The 20,000-nt window shown below is 38.2% G+C and overlaps 1 protein-coding gene across 16 annotated transcripts in view; it reads left to right on the forward strand.

The window, feature by feature from the left end:
- NRCAM (neuronal cell adhesion molecule) overlaps nucleotides 1–20,000 on the forward strand; it is a 1,614,235-nt gene that overhangs the window by 1,512,828 nt on the left and 81,407 nt on the right. For 12 of the 16 annotated variants that reach the window (XM_044087425.1, XM_044087431.1, XM_044087430.1 and 9 more), the window contains 2 exons: nucleotides 6,359–6,514; nucleotides 12,837–12,968. In XM_044087425.1, coding sequence (XP_043943360.1) covers nucleotides 6,359–6,514; nucleotides 12,837–12,968 — 288 coding nt within the window. The remainder of the gene's footprint in view (nucleotides 1–6,358; nucleotides 6,515–12,836; nucleotides 12,969–20,000) is intronic. The other 4 variants (XM_044087435.1, XM_044087437.1, XM_044087436.1 and 1 more) reach the window with 1 other exon arrangement.

Genomic DNA, 20,000 nt, shown 5'->3' on the forward strand with positions numbered 1-20,000 from the left:
TGCTCTAACAAGCCGTGGTCACATGGTTACCTTATTGCAAAGTGTGCAATTTGTGTGGGAAAGTGAATGTGTATAGAGCTAGGCATAGTAGGTCCTCACGGATGCTTAAAAGCAGAGTCAGGGTAAGGTTGGTGTCTGTACAGAGAAAAGTGCTGATAGTTGCCTGGATGATAGCCTTGCATGATTGGCTTTAACCCCACTGAGGAAAAAATCAGCCAATCATTAGCAGTAAGGATGATGTTTGTCAGGCAACAGGGGGAAAAAGAAGATATAAACAATAGCTGTCTGAAAGAAATTTGTTTGTATGTTTGGAGAGCTAATGTGCGTGCATTTAAATTGAAAACATTTTCCTCTGTCACAAAATTTATTTAGCACATATATTTAAAAAAAAATATTTGCCTTAAAATTAACTTGGTAAGACTGAAAATTCTGCTTTTACAGTTTTTGTTTAATGTCAAGAATAGCTTTCAGACTAAAAGGATACCACACTATCCTATATAAGTACACAGTACAATTTAAAAGGCTGACCCAGAATTATTGGAAAATCCAATCAAAAGCCAATAAAAAACAAAGAACAAACACTTTTCTAAAAAATATGGGCGTTCTCATCAAATTCATTCAATGGGTCAACTGGGGTTTGCCACTTTAAATCCGATAATTCATCATGTGATTTTTTTTTTAAACTACTTAAGTTACTAACCTAAGTAAGATGAAAGCACTTTTCCTGCTTGGCTTGTATCTTGGATAGTATTTGGTCTATTTTATGAATTAAAAGTATTTTGTTTTATTGCGAGTATTACTGGAGTCATCGGTGGTCTTTTGTTTTCTTGCATAGATTTTTCATTCTATTAGCCAAATGAAAATTTCATGGAATTAGGTGGAATTAGGGCAAACTCAGATATCTATATCTATATTTATCTATATATGTATACATACATATATATATATATATATATATATATATATATATGTGTGTGTGTGTGTGTGTGTGTGTATAGATAGATATAAAACTGTGTGTGTGTGTGTGTGTGTGTGTGTGTGTGTGTGTGTGTGTGTGTGTGTGTGTGTGTGTGTGTGCATGCGTGTGCATGTGTGTGTGTCAAAAATACTACAACACTGGACCTTATGGCAATTTAAATTTATTGGAAAAAAACAGTAATAGAAACTGTTAAGGTATTAATAACCAGCAGCTTTGTGTTTATTGTCCATTATTAAGTAATATTAATAAAGTTTAAGGATACACGTTTACTGTTATTAGAAACAAGGCACAGTAATTTTGCTGTGCATGTCTGTTATCAGAAATTGTGAGGATCATTTCATCACTGTATTGGCTGAGATCTAATATTCTAAAAAAATGTTGCAAACACAAATAGGCAACACGGTATTAATAAAAAAAGTGTTTAGAAATGCAGTACATGAGGGAAAGCTATGGCTGCAAAGACTATGTTATTTAAAATATAAATGTATATATTGAATGTTTATGCTGTTAGCGAGATATCAGATGATTAATATAATGCATCAGTCTGAACACTAATTAGGAAAAGTAATAGGTTCATAGGTTCATAGGTTCATAGGTTCATACTAGGCTATCTGCCCTGGGGCAATTATAAGCCTAGCCCGATTCTGTATGGCTTACGCCACCCCATGATTTGAGTATACTGTGCCCTTTTTAAGGTTTAGTTTACTGTGCCTCTGTCTAATAGTGACACGGGAGTAATCCCTGGGACAAACTTACGATCCCCCATCCACCTATCGAGATTCTTCTTGAAGAGATTCAGTGAGGTGCTCTGCCTCACATGAACTGGAATTCTATTCCAGAGCGAAGGGAGCCTCTGGGTTATGAACCTGTCCCTCCAGCAAGTTCTATTTATTTCTGTGCTGAGGTTCAAGTCCCTCGAGTGTGTAGCTCTAAGGGATTTAGATTTACTGAGGTGGAGCATGTCCATTAATTCTGGATTTGACATAGCTTTGTATGTCAGGCATAGATCGCCTCGAAGTAGGCGGTATGCAACTGAGTAGAGCTGGAGTTTTTTTAACCGAGCGGCATATGGCATCTGTTTGAGACCCTTGATCCTCTTGGTGAGATACTTTTGGGGTCTTTCTAATTGCTGCAGGTGTCGGGTAAGGTACATCCCAAAAGGGGCATTGTATTCTATGATGGGCCTGATGAGGGATGAATAAAGGGGCATGATTACCTCTCTTGATCTAGATGTGAAACCCTTCGTGATGAGGTGGGCTATGTAGAAGGTCTTTCTAACCACTTTGGCAATGTGGTTTTCAAAGGAGAGATTGCTATCAACTTGGGTCCCCAGGTCCCTAATAACTTTCTCTGTACTTAATGGGTTCCTGCCTATGTGGTAATTTGTGGGCACATTGTTTTTGCCAAAATGTATGACTATACATTTTTTGGCATTTAGCTTTAAACCATGGCGCTGGCACCAGTTATCTGTCTCTGTGAGACCTTTTTGAAGGATGTTTGTGTCAGCTGGAGAGTCGATTATGGCACCCAGTTTGCAGTCGTCTGCGAACTTGGTGAGCCATAGTCCTCCCACGTTTGCCTGTACCTCGGAAAAGTATATACCGAACAAGAGTGGTCCAGGACAGAACCCTGTGGGACGCCACTTGTGACCGGTTTCGAGTCTGACATGGCTCCAACAACTCTCACTCTGTGGGTTCTGTCTTTGAGCCAGTTTGCGACCCATCTTGTGACATAGGGGTTTATATTTAAGCTGGATAGCTTATCTATGATGCCCAAGTGGGTATTGTGGTTAAATGCCTTTGCAAGGTCCAGATAGGCTGTGTGGACTACCTTCCCTTCATCTATGGCTTTGGTGACTGTTTCAAAGAAGTCAACCAGGTTCAAAAGGCAGGATCTGCCCTTGACAAAGCCGAACTGGGTAGGATCTAGTGTCTGTAGGTCCCCAATGTCTTTGTTTATGAGCTCCATGATGATCCTCTCCATAGCCTTGCAGACTAAGCTAGTCAGGCTTATGGGGCGATAGTTTCCAGGGTCCGTAGAGGCTCCACCTTTGTGGAGTGGGACCACTGTTGCTGTACACCATTCTGTGGGCACATATCCTGTAGTGAGGCTGAGATTGTATAGCTGTTTTATTTGAGGGATTAGTTCCTCTTGGAGTTCATGTAGGATGCAACCTGGGATGCCATCTGGTCCCATGGAAGCAGTGTTTTTTGCTTTGGAGAGGGCAGCCTTCACCTGAGCATCAGAGATGTTTGGGAGGCAGCCCTCTGCCGGGATAGATACTTGCTCTTTTGGGTGGGAGGGGGTGGAGAAGTTTGCACTGAACCTGTCTGCCAGGATATTGGCGATGTCTGTGGGTTCAGTGTATTTTTTGTCATTTAGAATCAACTCAGAACAAGTCTGGGAGTTGCATCCCAGGTTCCTAACATAACTGAAAAAAGCCTTATGATTGTCTTTGGTGTCCTGTGCAATTTTTCTCCTGAGGCTGGCCTTGGAGGATTTTATGAGGGATCGTAATTTTTTGCTAGTACTGATCAGAGATGCCTTCCCTATTAGGGATTTTGCTCTATCATGTAGTAGCTTCCTCCTTCTGTTGTACAGTTTATTTATGGCAGGGTCCACCAGACTGGACGCCTGCCTTTGGATTATTGGGTCTTGGTTTTGTTTGGGATAGCATGATCCATGCATTCCTGGAGATGTCCGTAGAATGCGTTTATATAGGATTCTGCAGTTTGGGCCGTAGTTTCCACTGGCCCTGGGGCATTGAAGGATTCCACTTCGGTTTGGAGAAGTGAGAAGTTCGCTTTTGAGAAGTTTTTCACTGTGGTTTTCTTGGCTGGGGGTGGGGTCGGGATGTGGACATCCAGTGAAATTAATTTATGGTCTGATCTTACCAATGAGGGATATACTTCTGGTGTGGAGCATAGAGTCCCCATGTTGGTAATGATCAGGTCTAGTATGTTGTCCCCTCTTGTGGGAGTGGTGACTAGTTGTTCCATAGCATTTGAGGTTATAATTTTCAGAAACCTGTGGGCTAAGGTGCTGGGGCTTGAGTAGTGCTCCCAGTCAATGTTTGGGTAGTTGAAGTCGCCCAATATAATGGTGTTCAGAGAGATCTTCATGTTCTCCAATGTTTTCAGGAAAGCCGAGTGGGATTCCTGACTTTGAGAGGGTGGTCTGTAGGATGCTATAAACTGAAAAGCAGTCTTGCCCACTGTTAGTTGCACATGGATGATCTCCGATACTTCGTGCAATGCCACTAACCTGGAGGTGTGGATATCCTTGATAAATATGGAAACTCCCCCTCCTTTTGTGGTTCGGTCCGGGTTTTGGGGCCGGAAAGCATGATATGAGGTATAGCCTGGTAGTGCTGGGGTGCTCTCTGGAGCCTTAAACCAGGTTTCTGTCACTGCACAGATATCGATGTTCTCCATACTGAGGAGAGCTTCGAGTGTGTGCAACTTGAGGTTAAGACTTCTGGCATTAAGCAGCATTACCCTTAGTTTCTTGTTCCTTGTGCTGTCTATGGGGGTGGGTTTGACTTTTGAGCCTTGCCTAAAAAAGGCACTATGGGGGTGGCAAGAGTCTTTGCCAATATCCGAAAGCCCAGTGGTGACAGGTGCAAGCCGTCCCTAGCGAAGCAATGTGGCTTGTTGAGCACGTCATCCCAGGCTGACAGACACTGGATCCCCTTTGAATGACACCAAAATTTTAGCCAGTTGTTAAAATCGATCATTTTGTCTTTGTACTGTGGCATCATTCTAGGTGAGGGTAAGATGCTGCTCAAGGTCAGGGTCATACCAGCCTGGGCTACATGATCAGAGAGCTCCTCTATGTCTCTTTTCATGTAGTCCAGGGAGGTACGTCTCAGGTCATTCACACCAGCATGTACAATGACTGAGTCATATTTGTATTTGCTTTGGAGTGACCTGAGTGCTTGCGTTATGTGGAGGATCCTAGCACCCGACAGGCAGCTCACCATGACCTTCTCTTTATTCAGCCTGGTGAGCAGGATGTCAGTGTGTCTGACAATAAAGTCACCTATTACAAGAGTATCAGGTGTGTTATTCAGCCTTAAGGGCTGTGGCTGCTTGGCACACTGACTTTGTGGGATATGTGTTGTGCGCATTTTGTTTTGAGCTAGCGTTTGCTTGGATGTCTGCTTTGGAGGTCTCTGTTGCTTAGGTAGATTTTTATTTAGAGCCTCCGAGTATGTTTTTGTGTATTTATGTGTTTGGTTTGCTGATGTGTTGGGACTATGTGATACTGGAATTGTGTTATGTGAGGTTACCTTCTCCTCCTGACTGGTTACACCAGTTTTGAGATGAGAGAGCTCAGCCTCCAGTTTGGCTAAATAGTTGCATCTCTCACATATATTTGAACCTGTTTGGAGGAGGAGAGGGTTGTCCATGTACATGAGACAGTTGTAACATTGCCTCAAAATTCCCAGATTCACCAGCTGGACTGGAGAGGAAACTATTGACTGACCTTTGGACATGCTAGAGTAATATAGGGAAACTGAATTTAAGACGGACCAATAGAGGACAGGGTAATCGTAGAGAGTATAAGAGTAAGTAGTGCTTATGGTTTAATAGTGCTAACATGTAGGATTACTTAATTGGACCAGTGAAGGGCCTTAGAATGAGAATATGGTGTTTAAATTGAGAGATAGAGCAGTTCTAAGGGAAAAAGTGAAGAGCAGACTTTGTGGAGCCAGAAATAGTTTAAACCCAATTAGGCGGCGCTGCCCGCTGTTGTGCTACGCACAAAACCGTGCAAAACCGCGCAAAAGAGGGTTTTAAGAGAGGAAGATGAAGGAGTTTGGAATTGACCCAAAATGGCCAATAAAACTACAGTTTCAAGTCAGTAACCACAAACTATAGTATATTTTGTAGATTAAACTATTGAGATAGACCACAGCAACTAACAAACACAATGCCTTAAAATATTAAGCAGTACTATTCAGATTTTTCAATATACTGACTGATTTCTTCAAGTTTAGTAATTCTCTTTGTAAGGTCCATGCTGCTAATATGGCCATAGGCTGTAAGCCAGCATGGACAGCCAGCCGATTTAAGCAGATGCATTGTTTAGTACTCATTGCTTAATATTTCTGCTGTAACATTGTAGTTAGAAGTCTGTTAGTTAACATTCATTTGATTATTCTCTTGATTTATCTGTAGATATTGTCCTTTTAACGTATTTACAAATATAAACTGAATTAATTTATGTTTTACTTGGCTAAAATGTTTATTGAAATAAATTTTATGGATAAATATGTATGCATGTATTTTGTAATTGTTGGAGTAACTTGCGCTGTCAAAATACTTTCAGTCCAACATTTTACATGTGTTCTGCATTGTCTTAAAACTTATATAGGTAAAGAAGACTGGAAAAGAGAAATTGTAAATGCCTCTCAGTCATCCTTTGTGATAAAGGGTTTAACACCTGGCACAAAGTATAATGTTCGAGTTATTGCTGAGGGTCCGTATGAAGAACGTTTGGTTGCAAAGGACACGTTTATAACTGGTCCAGGTGAGGCAACCCATGCAAATTATGCCTCACATGAGCTAGTAAAATGTAGTATACTTTTAATCATTTGAAATACCAATTTGTGCATCTTTAACATGTGTGTGTTATGTGTGTGTGTAGATCTCTATATGTATACATACATATATATATATATATATATATATATATATATATATATATATATGTTTATATATAACATATATAATATATATATAAATATATCACACACACACACACACACACACACACACACACACACACACACATATATATATATGACTTTTTGTGAATAGTTTACATTCTCATGGATCACAATATTGAAATGCAATTCCTTGCATCAATTAAATGATAAGTTCTGTGATTACTTTGTAAACATATCACACATGATTAGTATGATTAGCTGGTATCACATGTCTAGCTTGTAGCAATTTGAGAATTTAGGAATAAGAGCATGTTAAGTAGCCCTGCTGTTTTCAGCACTGCTACAATAATGTAAACATATATATAAAATGTAGTTTATGTTAATATTTCCTATATGACTTACACTGTACATGCTGTACTGAAAAGTTCACATTCCTTATAGTTATCAGTATAAAATATAATTTTGAAGAGCAAACCTCTGATTCATGACTGCTGCAGATTGAAAGGCAGAGACCATAAAATACTGAAACACAAATCTTAAAACTTGAACACATGGAAGACATTGCTGTTAAAGACTGTTACAGTAATAAACTGAATGCAGGGCACACGCCTTCCTTGCAACCCACAGTACAAGAGTGTCATTCTTTGCACTGTTACTCAGTTATTGTGTCTCTATAGTCACACAGCAGTAGAGTGAAAGGAAACAGCAAAACAAAAAGCATGGCATCTGTTTAGTATAACTCATAAATAATTTAACATGAGAGTGAAAATACTTAAGAAGTGTTGTGGCAGGCAAGCTTTCTGTAATGGTGTTTGCAAGGACCCAGTGCCCTGCATAACTTTATGCTATTGTAGTGCTTTTTAATAGTGATTTTTTCAGTAATTTCATATTCAAGTGCATGTGCTTCAGCTTTTTTTTATGTTCTTTGTTTTTCCTCTTATTCCTGATTCACTCTTTGCATATTCAATATTTTGTAATAAAATCATTAGTCGAATAAAGTTCACTATAAAAATGTGTATTTCTCATATGGAAATAGCATAATTACTGTTGCTAATTTAATATAGGCTTTACGACAGATACTTTGAATGTTGGGGTTTGCATGCTTTTATCTGCAGTACATGTTTGTGCCTTCACCAGCACATTTTCTGAAAAGATATGTCCCTTTGTGCTGCTTGCATCATGTTAATGAAAAAAATCATGATTTTAGATTAGATTTAAAAAGTCATTTTAAAAATGAAACGTAAATTGTTTTATTATAAGCGTTTGTTTATAAATCATGCACGTATGCTTCCTTAAAATATATATCAAAATGTTGATTAGATAAATAAATCTAAAATCATGATCATTTTATTTCTCAAAATGGTATACACTAGGGCTGATGGCTATATAAAAAAAACATTAAACTATAATTATACTTTAAATTTTACTGGAAATGTGGACTCGACTTACTTACTTTCTAGTATGCAGAATCCAGGCACGGAACTCTGGTCTGGGAGAAAGATATGAGCTGGGAAGAATGTTTACCAAATCTATTATTTATGTGTTTATCAAGAGCTTGCTTTCAAACAGTATTTTGTTGGCAGCACCATATTATAGATATGTATAAACAAGGCTGATGGATAGCATGCTGTTGAGCAACATTGTAATAAACAGAAACTGTTATTATGATAACAAGCAGTTTTGTTTCAAAGCTGATAGGAAAAGGAGAGCATGAATAACATCTTGAAATGAATAAGTCAGAAGGTGGAGCTGAGATGGATACACAGACATTTGAAAACATTAATTTATGTACTCAGGACATTTTTGGTGTATTTTAACTACAGTATAAAATACATAATTTGCTTTATGGTGAGTCATCTTAAAGAGATATTCTAGTACAATGGAATAATTGGCAAAGTGAAAGATCATAGATTTAATTTTTTTTTTTTTAGTTTTTGTGGAATTTATGCAAGGCAATTGAGAAGGTATATATACATACATATATATATATATATATATATATATATATATATATATATATATATATATATATATATAGATATATATACAAAATAATAAAGACCCAATTAGTAGTACTGCAGTCAGTATTAACACATAGAGTTAAAAGTAATGATTCTTAGGGGAAAAAAACTAAAGGCTTTGGTGAAATCCATAAAGATCACCAATTTAAGGTCGGGTGGCATGATGTCAAGGTAATCCTATGGGCTAGGCTTGAAAAGGCTCCAGGGCCATTAGCCTAGTACACACCTATGAATCTATGAACACATGAACCAAATGCAAAAAAGGCAACTAGATCCTATATGTCTAGACCTAAAACTGTCTTATATTCTTTGCAAAGTAGATTGAAACCATCTTTACCTTCAAAGTCATCAGGATTTCATAAGCCCACTATCTTGCTTTAAGTTGTATATGATACATACCCAGAACTGGCAGAAGTCCTAATTATATTCAATAAAATGAATTACTGCATTAGAACCAATTGCAGAACCCCTTAACAAGTTACAAAACGTACCCATTGAATCTATTTGCTTTCCTATGGGTGACTTCATCTCTCTACAAATAAAATGACAAATATACCTAGAGATTTTTCGAATTCATAAATGCCAAAAAACTTAAACAAACTGTCCCCCTCCCACCAGAGGTGTTAATCTTCTTGATTGTGTGATTCTGTCCGTACAAATGTTTTTCTGTTTCCACCAACCCACTTGCTAACTATTCCTTAGTCAAATTTGCTCCTCTTGCCTTGACCTTCTCCCAAAAACCTATTCTGTGACCCCTAAGATCATTTCTACATTCAGGGATAACTCCAAAACCATTTTGTAGCTATTTACCAGTCTAACTTATAATCACAAATACTGATTAAGTTTACTATCTCTAACTGTTATAGCCTATTAGATGAACCATAAAGTTACTAAAGGAAGCACATTGCACATGTTACAGTTGATAAGTTTGAGACTGTAGTCTCGACACAGTGAAATGACATGTGGCTAAATCCCTGTAGAGCAGTGGCCAAATTCCTATAGTACAGATATAATTTTGCTTAAAAAATGTTTGCTTCTGGTTGTAAAGAAACCAAAGCACTTAAGGTCTGGTGGTTCACTCATAAATCTATGTTAATGATTCAAGCTGTAAAGCAGAACTATTTAAAAAGATAAATGTTGTACTATGTATTCAGGGTCATGAAAATAACCGTTTAAGAGAAGAAAGGGCAGATACAGTTGGGAAGACAGAGATATTAGTTGTATATTGCAATAATTAGTGCCTCAAAGAGTGAACTGAATATAGAACATGAATCTTTGGAACTAGCAGTTATCATTTGAAATAGATTGTGGTACTTCCTAGTGGCAGTAAAATAACAGATGGCATTTAATGTGGTGACGACCGGAGAATGTGATTCACTTATCAAGCTGTAATATCTGGCAATATTAGCCAAGCTACTAGTCTTGTACATTAGCCACGCTACTAGTTTTGTACTTTACCCATGCTACTAGTCTTGGACATTAGCCAAGCTACTAGTTTTGTACATTACCCATGCTACTAGTCTTGTACATTAGCCACGCTACTAGTTTTGTACATTACCCATGCTACTAGTCTTGTACATTAGCCACGCTACTAGTTTTGTACATTACCCATGCTACTAGTCTTGTACATTAGCCACGCTACTAGTTTTGTACATTACCCATGCTACTAGTCTTGTACATTAGCCACGCTACTAGTTTTGTACATTACCCATGCTACTAGTCTTGGACATTAGCCAAGCTACTAGTTTTGTACATTACCCATGCTACTAGTCTTGGACATTACCCATGCTACTAGTCTTGGACATTAGCCACGCTACTAGTCTTGGACATTACCCATGCTACTAGTCTTGGACATTAGCCAAGCTACTGGTCTTGTACATTAGCCATGCTAGTCATGTTGAAGCTAATAAGCTGTCTACATGTTTAAGAAGTCTGTTTATTAATATTTGTGCTGTGATACTAATGCCAGCTGACTACAGCTTTTAGTGACTGTTTACAAAGCACTTCCTGATGTTCTTATTCCCTGTTTGGCCAACTGTTCAGTAGAGTTTGCCATCTTACAGTTGGTGACATTGGTCTCTTTTAACGCACATCTAAGCATCACACACTTTGAGCTTTGAGGAACCTTTTTAAAGTAATAGGGGGGCTCTTTCAGGTGTTTGCTGCTGTCCGGGCTTCTGTTTGGCCAGACCTGTGTATTGATTGCAAGAAGTTCTGAGACATTATTTTTCTATTTTTACCTATTGGGGAAAAATGATCATTCAGTATGAGTTCTTAATCTCAGAGAAACCAAGTCAGTGAGCACAACTATTTGTAGATCAACCCTATAAAAAAAGTTAAATGTATCTCTTTACGGGGGAGAATTCCTTATCCTACAACTCCTGTGTGAGGAGCAAGAAGCTACCCCTCCCTGTGAACTTATTTATACCAGCTCCTGTGTTTCACAAACCTGAAGAAAAGTAAAATCTCCTCCAAGAAGGAATCCCCACCTTCTCACACTTAGATACAACAGCAGCAGGGATTTCCTATGCAAAACACTGATCAGGGAGTTTAACTTCACAAGGTTGTGCTCAGAAAGTTAGCCCTTTGTCTTTCATAACCTGAGGGCCAGTAGGAGCATCAGACAATTTCCAGTTATGTGTCATTGCATTTACAGAATCACATGTATGGTTTCTTTTACTAGAAAAATATTCTTCCTCGGTCATTCTAATAGTAATCTTTTACTGATATGCTCTTTGCTTAAATGTACTGACTTCAAATTTACAGAGATATAATTGCCAAGCACAGTGTATTACTGTTTACTAGTGACTATGTGATGCCCCTGTTGTGAATACGTGTTACACTGTCATTTACCATCACTCTCTATGCATTCTTTTTGCATGTTTTCTTTGATTTTACATTTTTTAAGTATTGTTTGTTTTTGGCTGTTTTTGATGAATACTTTTTACATTTGGACTTCATGACTATCAATTTTGATGAATTACTCATAAGCATGAATTTCTAAAATGACAGAATATTGAGAATGCTATAGCAAGCTATGAGGCCTGAGAAAGAAATCAGATGAAGTGAGCTGAAAAGAAAGTAAAATATGTAAAGAGCTGCAAAAATGTGAAATAACGACACTGCCTAATGTATAAATGGCAATAAATTATTTTGCTATGTATTAACTTAATTGCTAAAAGGTTCTACCAGTTATAGAATAATTTTGTCATGGTTAAGCGAGGTGAACTGTTGAACCGCTGATGTTTGTAAGGAGGTTCTGTGTCTAAATATACATGCATAATAGGCAAAAACAGTGATATAAGAAATTATAATTATGACTACAGTTATATACTGGACATTATATATACATATTAATAAGCTTTTAAATTAATTGTCTTGTGCGAGAATATATTAACCTCAATGTCGACTTTCAAAAAATATACAGGAATGCAATATCTATATATCTTTTATAAACCTAAGATAAATACAGAAAGAAAGTCACTATCAGTGCAACATTAAGCTCTACGTATTTAATTTTAATGCATTTTAGGATTTTGTTAAAGGTTTTGACAGCAATTAAATAATACCTTGGTAATGCTTTCATCATACGTTAAGCATAACAAGATATGTTCTCGCACAAGACATTAATTTAAAAGCTTATTAATATGTATGTATAATGTCCAGTTTCACTGAAACTAATGTAGTGTAATTGTATATGGAGCATTTGCACAAGCATGTATTTTTATAGAAAACACGTCAGAATAAGATGCATCTTCTGTTCTGCCAGTGGCTTTGCATTCTTTATTCCATAACTAATTTCTTCCCCTTGGTACAGGGTACAGATGTGATTATATTTTTGAATAAAGTGTATCCTTAAAAGATAGCATGAGTAGCTAGAAAAGACAGATAACAAAAGTCATATGCCAGAGCTAAAGTTGTGCAAATATGATTAAACAAGAATGCATGTGTTGGATAATAAAAAAAGCAAAATTATATTTTTTCTTAACATTTCTAGGATAGCTCCTTTTGGAGGAGTACTTTAAAAAATGTACACATTTCCATCAGTTTTTATTAGGTCTGCACATTAACTCCAGTATGTTAAGTATTATGAGCAAGACTGGGCACCTTTATAATAGCGCTGATGTCTGACCAGGACTATTTTACTTTTTTTATGCATTAGCCATGGCAAGTCGACAAGTTGATATTGCGACACAGGGATGGTTTATTGGCCTGATGTGTGCGATAGCCCTTCTTATCTTGATTCTTCTGATTATCTGCTTCATTAAAAGGAATAAAGGTGGTAAATACCCAGGTAGGGCTTAATGACTTATTTTCTGTAATGTTTTCTGAAGTATTGCTGTTTGTGAATAGAACTGCAATACAACACTTATTCATTTGAGTTATTGAAAGAGACAGAGTTTAAATCTAGATTTAGTTGTAGAAAATCTGTAAACAAGAATGTTGGTCATCACAGATATATTGTCATTATGATAAGTATGTCCAATATGATATAGCGGGGCAAATGTGGTTATAATCTTTGTCTTTCACAATGTGTACAATAATAGTATACAAATATAGTATATCACATAAGTAGTATTATTTAAAGGATGCGTACATGCTCAAGTAGTTATGTCTACCAATGTCAGTCCCTGCATTGTGAACAGAATGTTCTACACTTTTGCATCAAAAGGAAGAATTTAGAAACATACAGCCTTGAGCTGTAAGGCATAGGATTTTGGGGGTTACCGAAACATACTTGGTGCTTCACAGGCAACAACCCCCAACCAGTCAATGTAATACAGTGATAGGGATTAAGGAGCAGTACAGTTGATTAAATAAGAGGCAAAGCATATGCACATAGGTGAAGGAGTTGTATTTTAATATGTGATTATGTTCACCTGCTGGTATTTTTCAACTATACAGAGAAAGTAGGGCTTGACTGGTGGTATTAAAAGTAAATACATTGTCGCTTTCGATCCTCAGCTAGAGCGTCTTCTGTGTGGAGGCATGCGTGAATGGACGTGCCTTTGTTGAAGGTTGTGCATTAGGGCTGGTAACTCGGCACGTAAAAATCCACTACCAAACATTAGCGGACCGGAGTTCCGCTGTAGTGACCCCTAACCGGGATAAGCCAAAAGACACAACAACAACAACAACAACCACTCAAGACAACAGAACTGTGATCATGAGACAGCAAACCGTATACAAGAGGTAACTTCAGTCAGTCCGCAGATGTATATGATGATGGTCAGTACAGCTGTACAAACATCAATAATGAAATAGCTATTATCAAAAAAATGCATATGTATAGTAAACAAAGGTATGAAACCACCATAGCCGACCATTTGTACTGTTTACTGTTGCATGTTTGCAGCTGTGTAAACCCACTTTTCAAAGTGTTAATGAGTGATACTGGTACATTCACATTTCCAATAAGAGATGCTACCCTCATGGGTAATCTGTAACTGGCAGCTGTGATAGTAAGCTATTATTCTAAAGGGTCATAGCTCATAGTTCAATGTGTGTTGTGAGTAGCTATTTTAACCTTTTATAACAAAGACTCATTCAGTCCTGGAATATACTTATTCCCCATATAATCATCCCATTTTTCCTTAAATGCATTTAAGAAGTGATATATTCTGTTTCAACTGGTATTGGAATCATATGAGTTATATAAGTATTCCTTTGAATAGTTTTACTCCTACATATTTTAAACCATGGCCCTCTGTCTTTTATACCTGTATGTTGAGAGATCATTTTAAGGTTTAACTCCTCTTTTAATGCAGAATTGTTCACTGCTTTGTAAAATAAATGTAAATTACTTCAAACCTATCTAAATCAAAGTGCATGAAAGTTAAGATACATTACTTTATCAGTATGAGTGAGACATTTGATCTCCCTTATGTGCATGATAATATATAGGGTATGACAACGACAAAGCTAATGACACCTATATGATGTAGAAAATTGTATAGGGTATGAGAACGACATAGCTAATGACACCTATATGATGTAGAAAATTGTATAGGGTATGAGAACAACATAGTTAATGACACCTATATGATGTAGAAAATTGTATAGGGTATGAGAACGACATAGCTAATGACACCTATATGATGTAGAAAATTGTATTGGGTATGAGAACAACATAGCTAATGACACCTATATGATGTAGAAAATTGTACAGGCTATGAGAACAACATAGCTAATGACACCTATATGATGTAGAAAATTGTATAGGGTATGAGAATGACATAGCTAATGACACCTATATGATGTAGAAAATTGCATAGGGTATGAGAACGACATAGCTAATGACACCTATATGATGTAGAAAATTGTACAGGCTATGAGAACAACATAGCTAATGACACCTATATGATGTAGAAAATTGTACAGGCTATGAGAACAACATAGCTAATGACACCTATATGATGTAGAAAATTGTATAGAGTATGAGAATGACATAGCTAATGACACCTATATGATGTAGAAAATTGTATAGGGTATGAGAATGATATAGCTAATGACACCTATATGATGTAGAAAATTGTATAGGGTATGAGAGCAACAAAGCTAATTACACCTATATGATGTAGGAAATTGTATAGGGTATGAGAACGACATAGCTAATGACACCTATATGATGTAGAAAATTGTATAGGGTATGAGAATGACATAGCTAATGACACCTATATGATGTAGAAAATTGTACAGGGTATGAGAACAACATAGTTAATGACACCTATATGATGTAGAAAATTGCATAGGATATGAGAACGACATAGCTAATGACACCTATATGATGTAGAAAATTGTACAGGGTATCACCTATATGATGTAGAAAATTGTACAGGGTATGATAATGACATAGCTAATGACACCTATATGATGTAGTGTTTGATTTATACAATCTGCTTTTTCTTAATTCTGTACCATTTCTGAGGCCACTGTTAGTCTCATCCATAATCAAATGTTGTTGACGTGGTAGTGGTCATGATAGGCTAGATCTTCGGGGCATATCTTAAGCAGACTGCTTCCTGGTGTGTGTGTGGGGGGTGTAGACATGTACCAGATAGATTAGAACAGAAAGATTTCTAAGTAACATTTACAAATGCACTGCTAAAAAATTACTTCATCAGCAGTGCTTGTCAACAGATTCAGCATTGGTAAAGAAATTTAAATAATGTCTAATAAAAAGGCATAATTGTAGCTTTGCCATTCTCAACATTTTATCTGGCTTTCTGAGTACTTCTTCCATCTTCAACTCTGAAATGTTAATACGGCATATCTGCACAGCTCCTGTTTGTGAACGACAAACCCCGGGATTCAGTAAACTTCCATGCAGGAATAGCTTATTCCTGCATGGAAGGGACCGTTCCTGTGCAGCACAGCAGCATGCCATGCATATTCATGAAGGTGTTGTGGAAAATGGACACGGTTCTGTGTACGAGTGCAGGGGGTGTGTCTGAGAGCAGTGGTCTCACAATACACATACCCCTTGCACACCAGAATTGCCGTTCGGCAATTTAAAATGAGTGAGAATGCCTGTAATGCCCCCAACCATCAGGATAAGAAATCTGGTCAAAGCCATAAGGGACAACTTTCCCTACCAAGGCAAAAGTTGATAGAATAACACATTTGGCATAAGCACATAGGGCACACCTCCCAACCCGTCAGAGTAAGGAATGTGGACAAAACCATAACGGACAATTGTCCAACAAAGCAGAAAGTTGTTAGAATAACAGGTTCAGCATTAGCATGGATATTCTGAAGGCTACAAATAAACAACACAACAGATAATTTTTTTTATACATGCAATAAAGTTTAAGCAAAGCTGCGCGGGTGTGACCGTTGCTTAGCTATGCTTAGTCCAGCTTAAACAGCACAAGAAGTAAAAGCGCAAGAGACATCCAACATAAGCAGTACTGCAATAATGTAGCGGTTAGAGTGTAAGCTTTGCAAACAGCCATTCCCGGTTCGATCCCCACTGTAACCAGTTTGCATTTTACATGTGAAAGCAGTACATAAACAGTTTTTTATAATTCGCTACTAAATAACATATATTTGTTAACCAGAGTACTGTAATAGGTCCAGATGTGAGGTGTCAGTTTAATAAAGTTGTGAAACTCCCGTATAACCACACGTGCCCCATACAGTATAGATACACATGAATAAATGTAATGAAAGCACATTGGGGGATGTCAGGGACAGTAAACAAATTTATAATATGTAATGAATGATGAATCAATCCCATACAGCAGATAGTCTATAAAACGAAAAATAAGCAATGCTAAGCATTGCACAGCTCTGCTTACCAGGTGTAAGCATCGTGTAAATATGACTGCTAAACAATGAGTAGCCCAGCTAAGTGGATTTGCCCATTGGTAAGCAATGCTGAACCTGCCCCTTTAAGCACTACCAAGCTTAGCTAAGCAGGTTTGACCATAGCTTAGCATAGCTCAGCATATTCAAAACCATCCAATCATGGCAAAGGGCAGGAAACTGACCGTATTTAAACCCTGCAGGTGGGAATACAGCTCATAACTGGTTGTAGCTTCCCACTGTAGGCAGAATGGCAGGTGTTGGTGAGGGCATGCACTTCTGGGTGCAGCGCTGGGGCATACAAGAGTCCAAGGTCATGATAGGACTCCTGGTAAATAACCATGATGAGAGACTGCTGCAGGGCCAGTACCAGGTGTCCCAATATAAGGCAGCAGCCTGGGATCATCTCGCCTGTGATCTCACCAGTGCCACTGGTATCCCTCATACTGGTGAGCAGATCCAAAACCACTATGCTGACTTTAAGCGGAGGAAGAGGGAGCTCTTGGAAAAGTGGGTCCAAGAGGTAAGGTAGAGGGGTGATGTCCCAGCAGTGTGTAAATATTCATATCAATAACTGTTTACCAAAGTACAGCCTGTGTATGTGATGGATAGGTATGCTTAAATATGTCTCTATTCCCTTTACAGCTACAGCTGAGTGGGCTGTGAATCGGGAAGCCAATGCAAGTAGGTTGCAAAGGCTGCATCGCGAGGCTGGTGAGTAACAGTCCTGTTTGTAGTAGTCATACCAAATAAATATAAAGTAGTAGAAAGTCAACTGACAGTATAAAAACTGTGTATGGGTTGTACTGAATAAACCAGACAATATGACAGTAATAGTCCCATATAGGTGATATTTAAATAAAACCGTAACTGCCTGGCAATAAAGTTCTAAATCCTGGGCTGGTTATGTTTACTCTGGTATTATATGGCATTTACTATTGCAGTCTCTGAATAGTAATGTTGTCTAAACCACTGTTACCCACACTGTGCTACATAAAAAATATGTCTAGGAATGTCTGTATAAGACTGTTGTCAGATTGTACAACCAAGAGAGACTTAGAAAACACTGAAGGAACAGACAGCAGTTTCTAAATAGCTCACTCTGATGAAACACAAATTGTATTTTTAGCAGACACAGCCACTGTTCGAATCCTGGGAGTGGTTGTAAGCTGTATGCATAATTATACCTCTCAACTATACAGATTTTCCCAGAATGTCCAGATATTTGGCTATTTTTGGCCTGTCCCTCTTTTTCCTGGCAAATCACTGGGTTGATCTCAGGATTGTAGTCACCAAATAATGACATACATTTGAGTGTCAGACTTCAAATCCTTCAGAAAATGTATATTAAAACAAATCCTGTTACTCTCTAGCAACTGTCTAAAAGTTTATAAGAACAATATTCAGAATATGTCCCTATTTGTACCCCCATGTTGTCAAGCTTTGTCCAGATGTTGTGCATGAAGAGATTGAGAGGTATGTGCATACTTTTAACTAGGAATCTCGGAATATGTATAGAAACAGTCAGGTAGTGTTTACAAACATTCCCTCCACAGGTCAACCAGGTAAGAGAAGTAGAATTTAGCTATAAGACAGTTGAAGTATACACTGTGTACAAACATACCACTGCCCAAACCAAGGCCATAGGGTATTGTAATAATACATGTACCTTAATGATTAGAGCAATGATCATTAAAGTTGTGAGTACTGCAAGAATACACAGGTTGTTAATTGACATCTCTCTCTCCCCCCACCATATCTGCAACAATAATCTAAACACACATATCAATGGGTATGTTTACACCAAGCCTACTGTTGGGACATATGTCCTATTGTTCAACAAATATTGAAATGTGTTTCAATTAATGTTCCATGTTGAAATACTATCATTGGTAGCCTGTTGCTATCAATGTAACCTGCATGCCGTTGTAATGGCCACTGTGGTTCCATATATGCATGTGATCTGTTTGCTATGCAACTGTTCCAAATCTGTTGTTTTGGGTTAATGGGAATATCTATGCATGCTGTTATAACTAATCCTGGATTGTGTTGGCTATTACTAACCCACATATGTTATAAACCTATAACACCATTGCAAGTTTGGAAAGGCCAGTCCCAGCGGACCCATCTCTCCCACCTCATCTGTCCATGGCACTGTGCCTCAGCACATCTGGGACACACCCAAGGACTTCCTGCCCACTGGTCCTGCACCAGCTTTGGGTGGAACTGCCTCTGGGGATGGGGATCATCCCCACACAGGAGTGGGCATGGATAGGATCCTGTCACCCAAAGTCAGGTCCAGGGTTTGGTGCGTAGCGAGCTCTGAAAAGAGTTTGAAGATCTGCTACAACAGCTTGAGGGCTGCGTACTGCAATTAGAGGGTCAGCCTGCCCCTCCTGCTCAGCCCCCAGCACAGCCAACTTTGGGACCATGAAAGTGCAGTGGTGACTGCCCATGGGTGGGGACCTTAGTCCCACTGTTTCCATTTGGGTGCTCATGGGCTTCTACTTTCCAAACACCCCTCCCTGTCCAAGGTGTTTACCCCCCACATGTGTCATATACCACCCCTATATGCTGTCTTGTTTGTCTTGTCTGTCTTCCTACCCAACCTACCTTCCAAAATATACCTATTATCCTTCCCCAGCATCCCACTCTCACCTTAAAAAAAGGACAGTCTGTTCCCCAAAAAACTGGCTCCATACATAGCTGTCCATTTCACACACGTGTCCACTGGACACATGTAATCTGGTCTAACTGGCTTCACAACTCATTATTGTTGTCCCCACCCCTCTCTCAGGGGTTTGAGTGTCCAAATATACCTCCGAATTCAGTAGATATGCACAGCTGTTGCTGTAGAAGAAATGGACAGTTATTGACCTTCCCTACACCCTTCCTGCACATCCCTAGCTACTTTCGCTATTGTATTTCCTCTTTGTGCCCCCTTTTTCACCATTTTCCTATAACCCCTTTTTTCTTTTGTTTTAAAGAAATTAACGCAGGGTAAGCAGGAGTAAGGTCT

The sequence above is a fragment of the Protopterus annectens genome, chromosome 11.part0 (genome assembly GCF_019279795.1).
Source record: "Protopterus annectens isolate FY-2018-M chromosome 11.part0, PAN1.0, whole genome shotgun sequence".
NCBI lineage: Eukaryota > Metazoa > Chordata > Ceratodontiformes > Protopteridae > Protopterus > Protopterus annectens.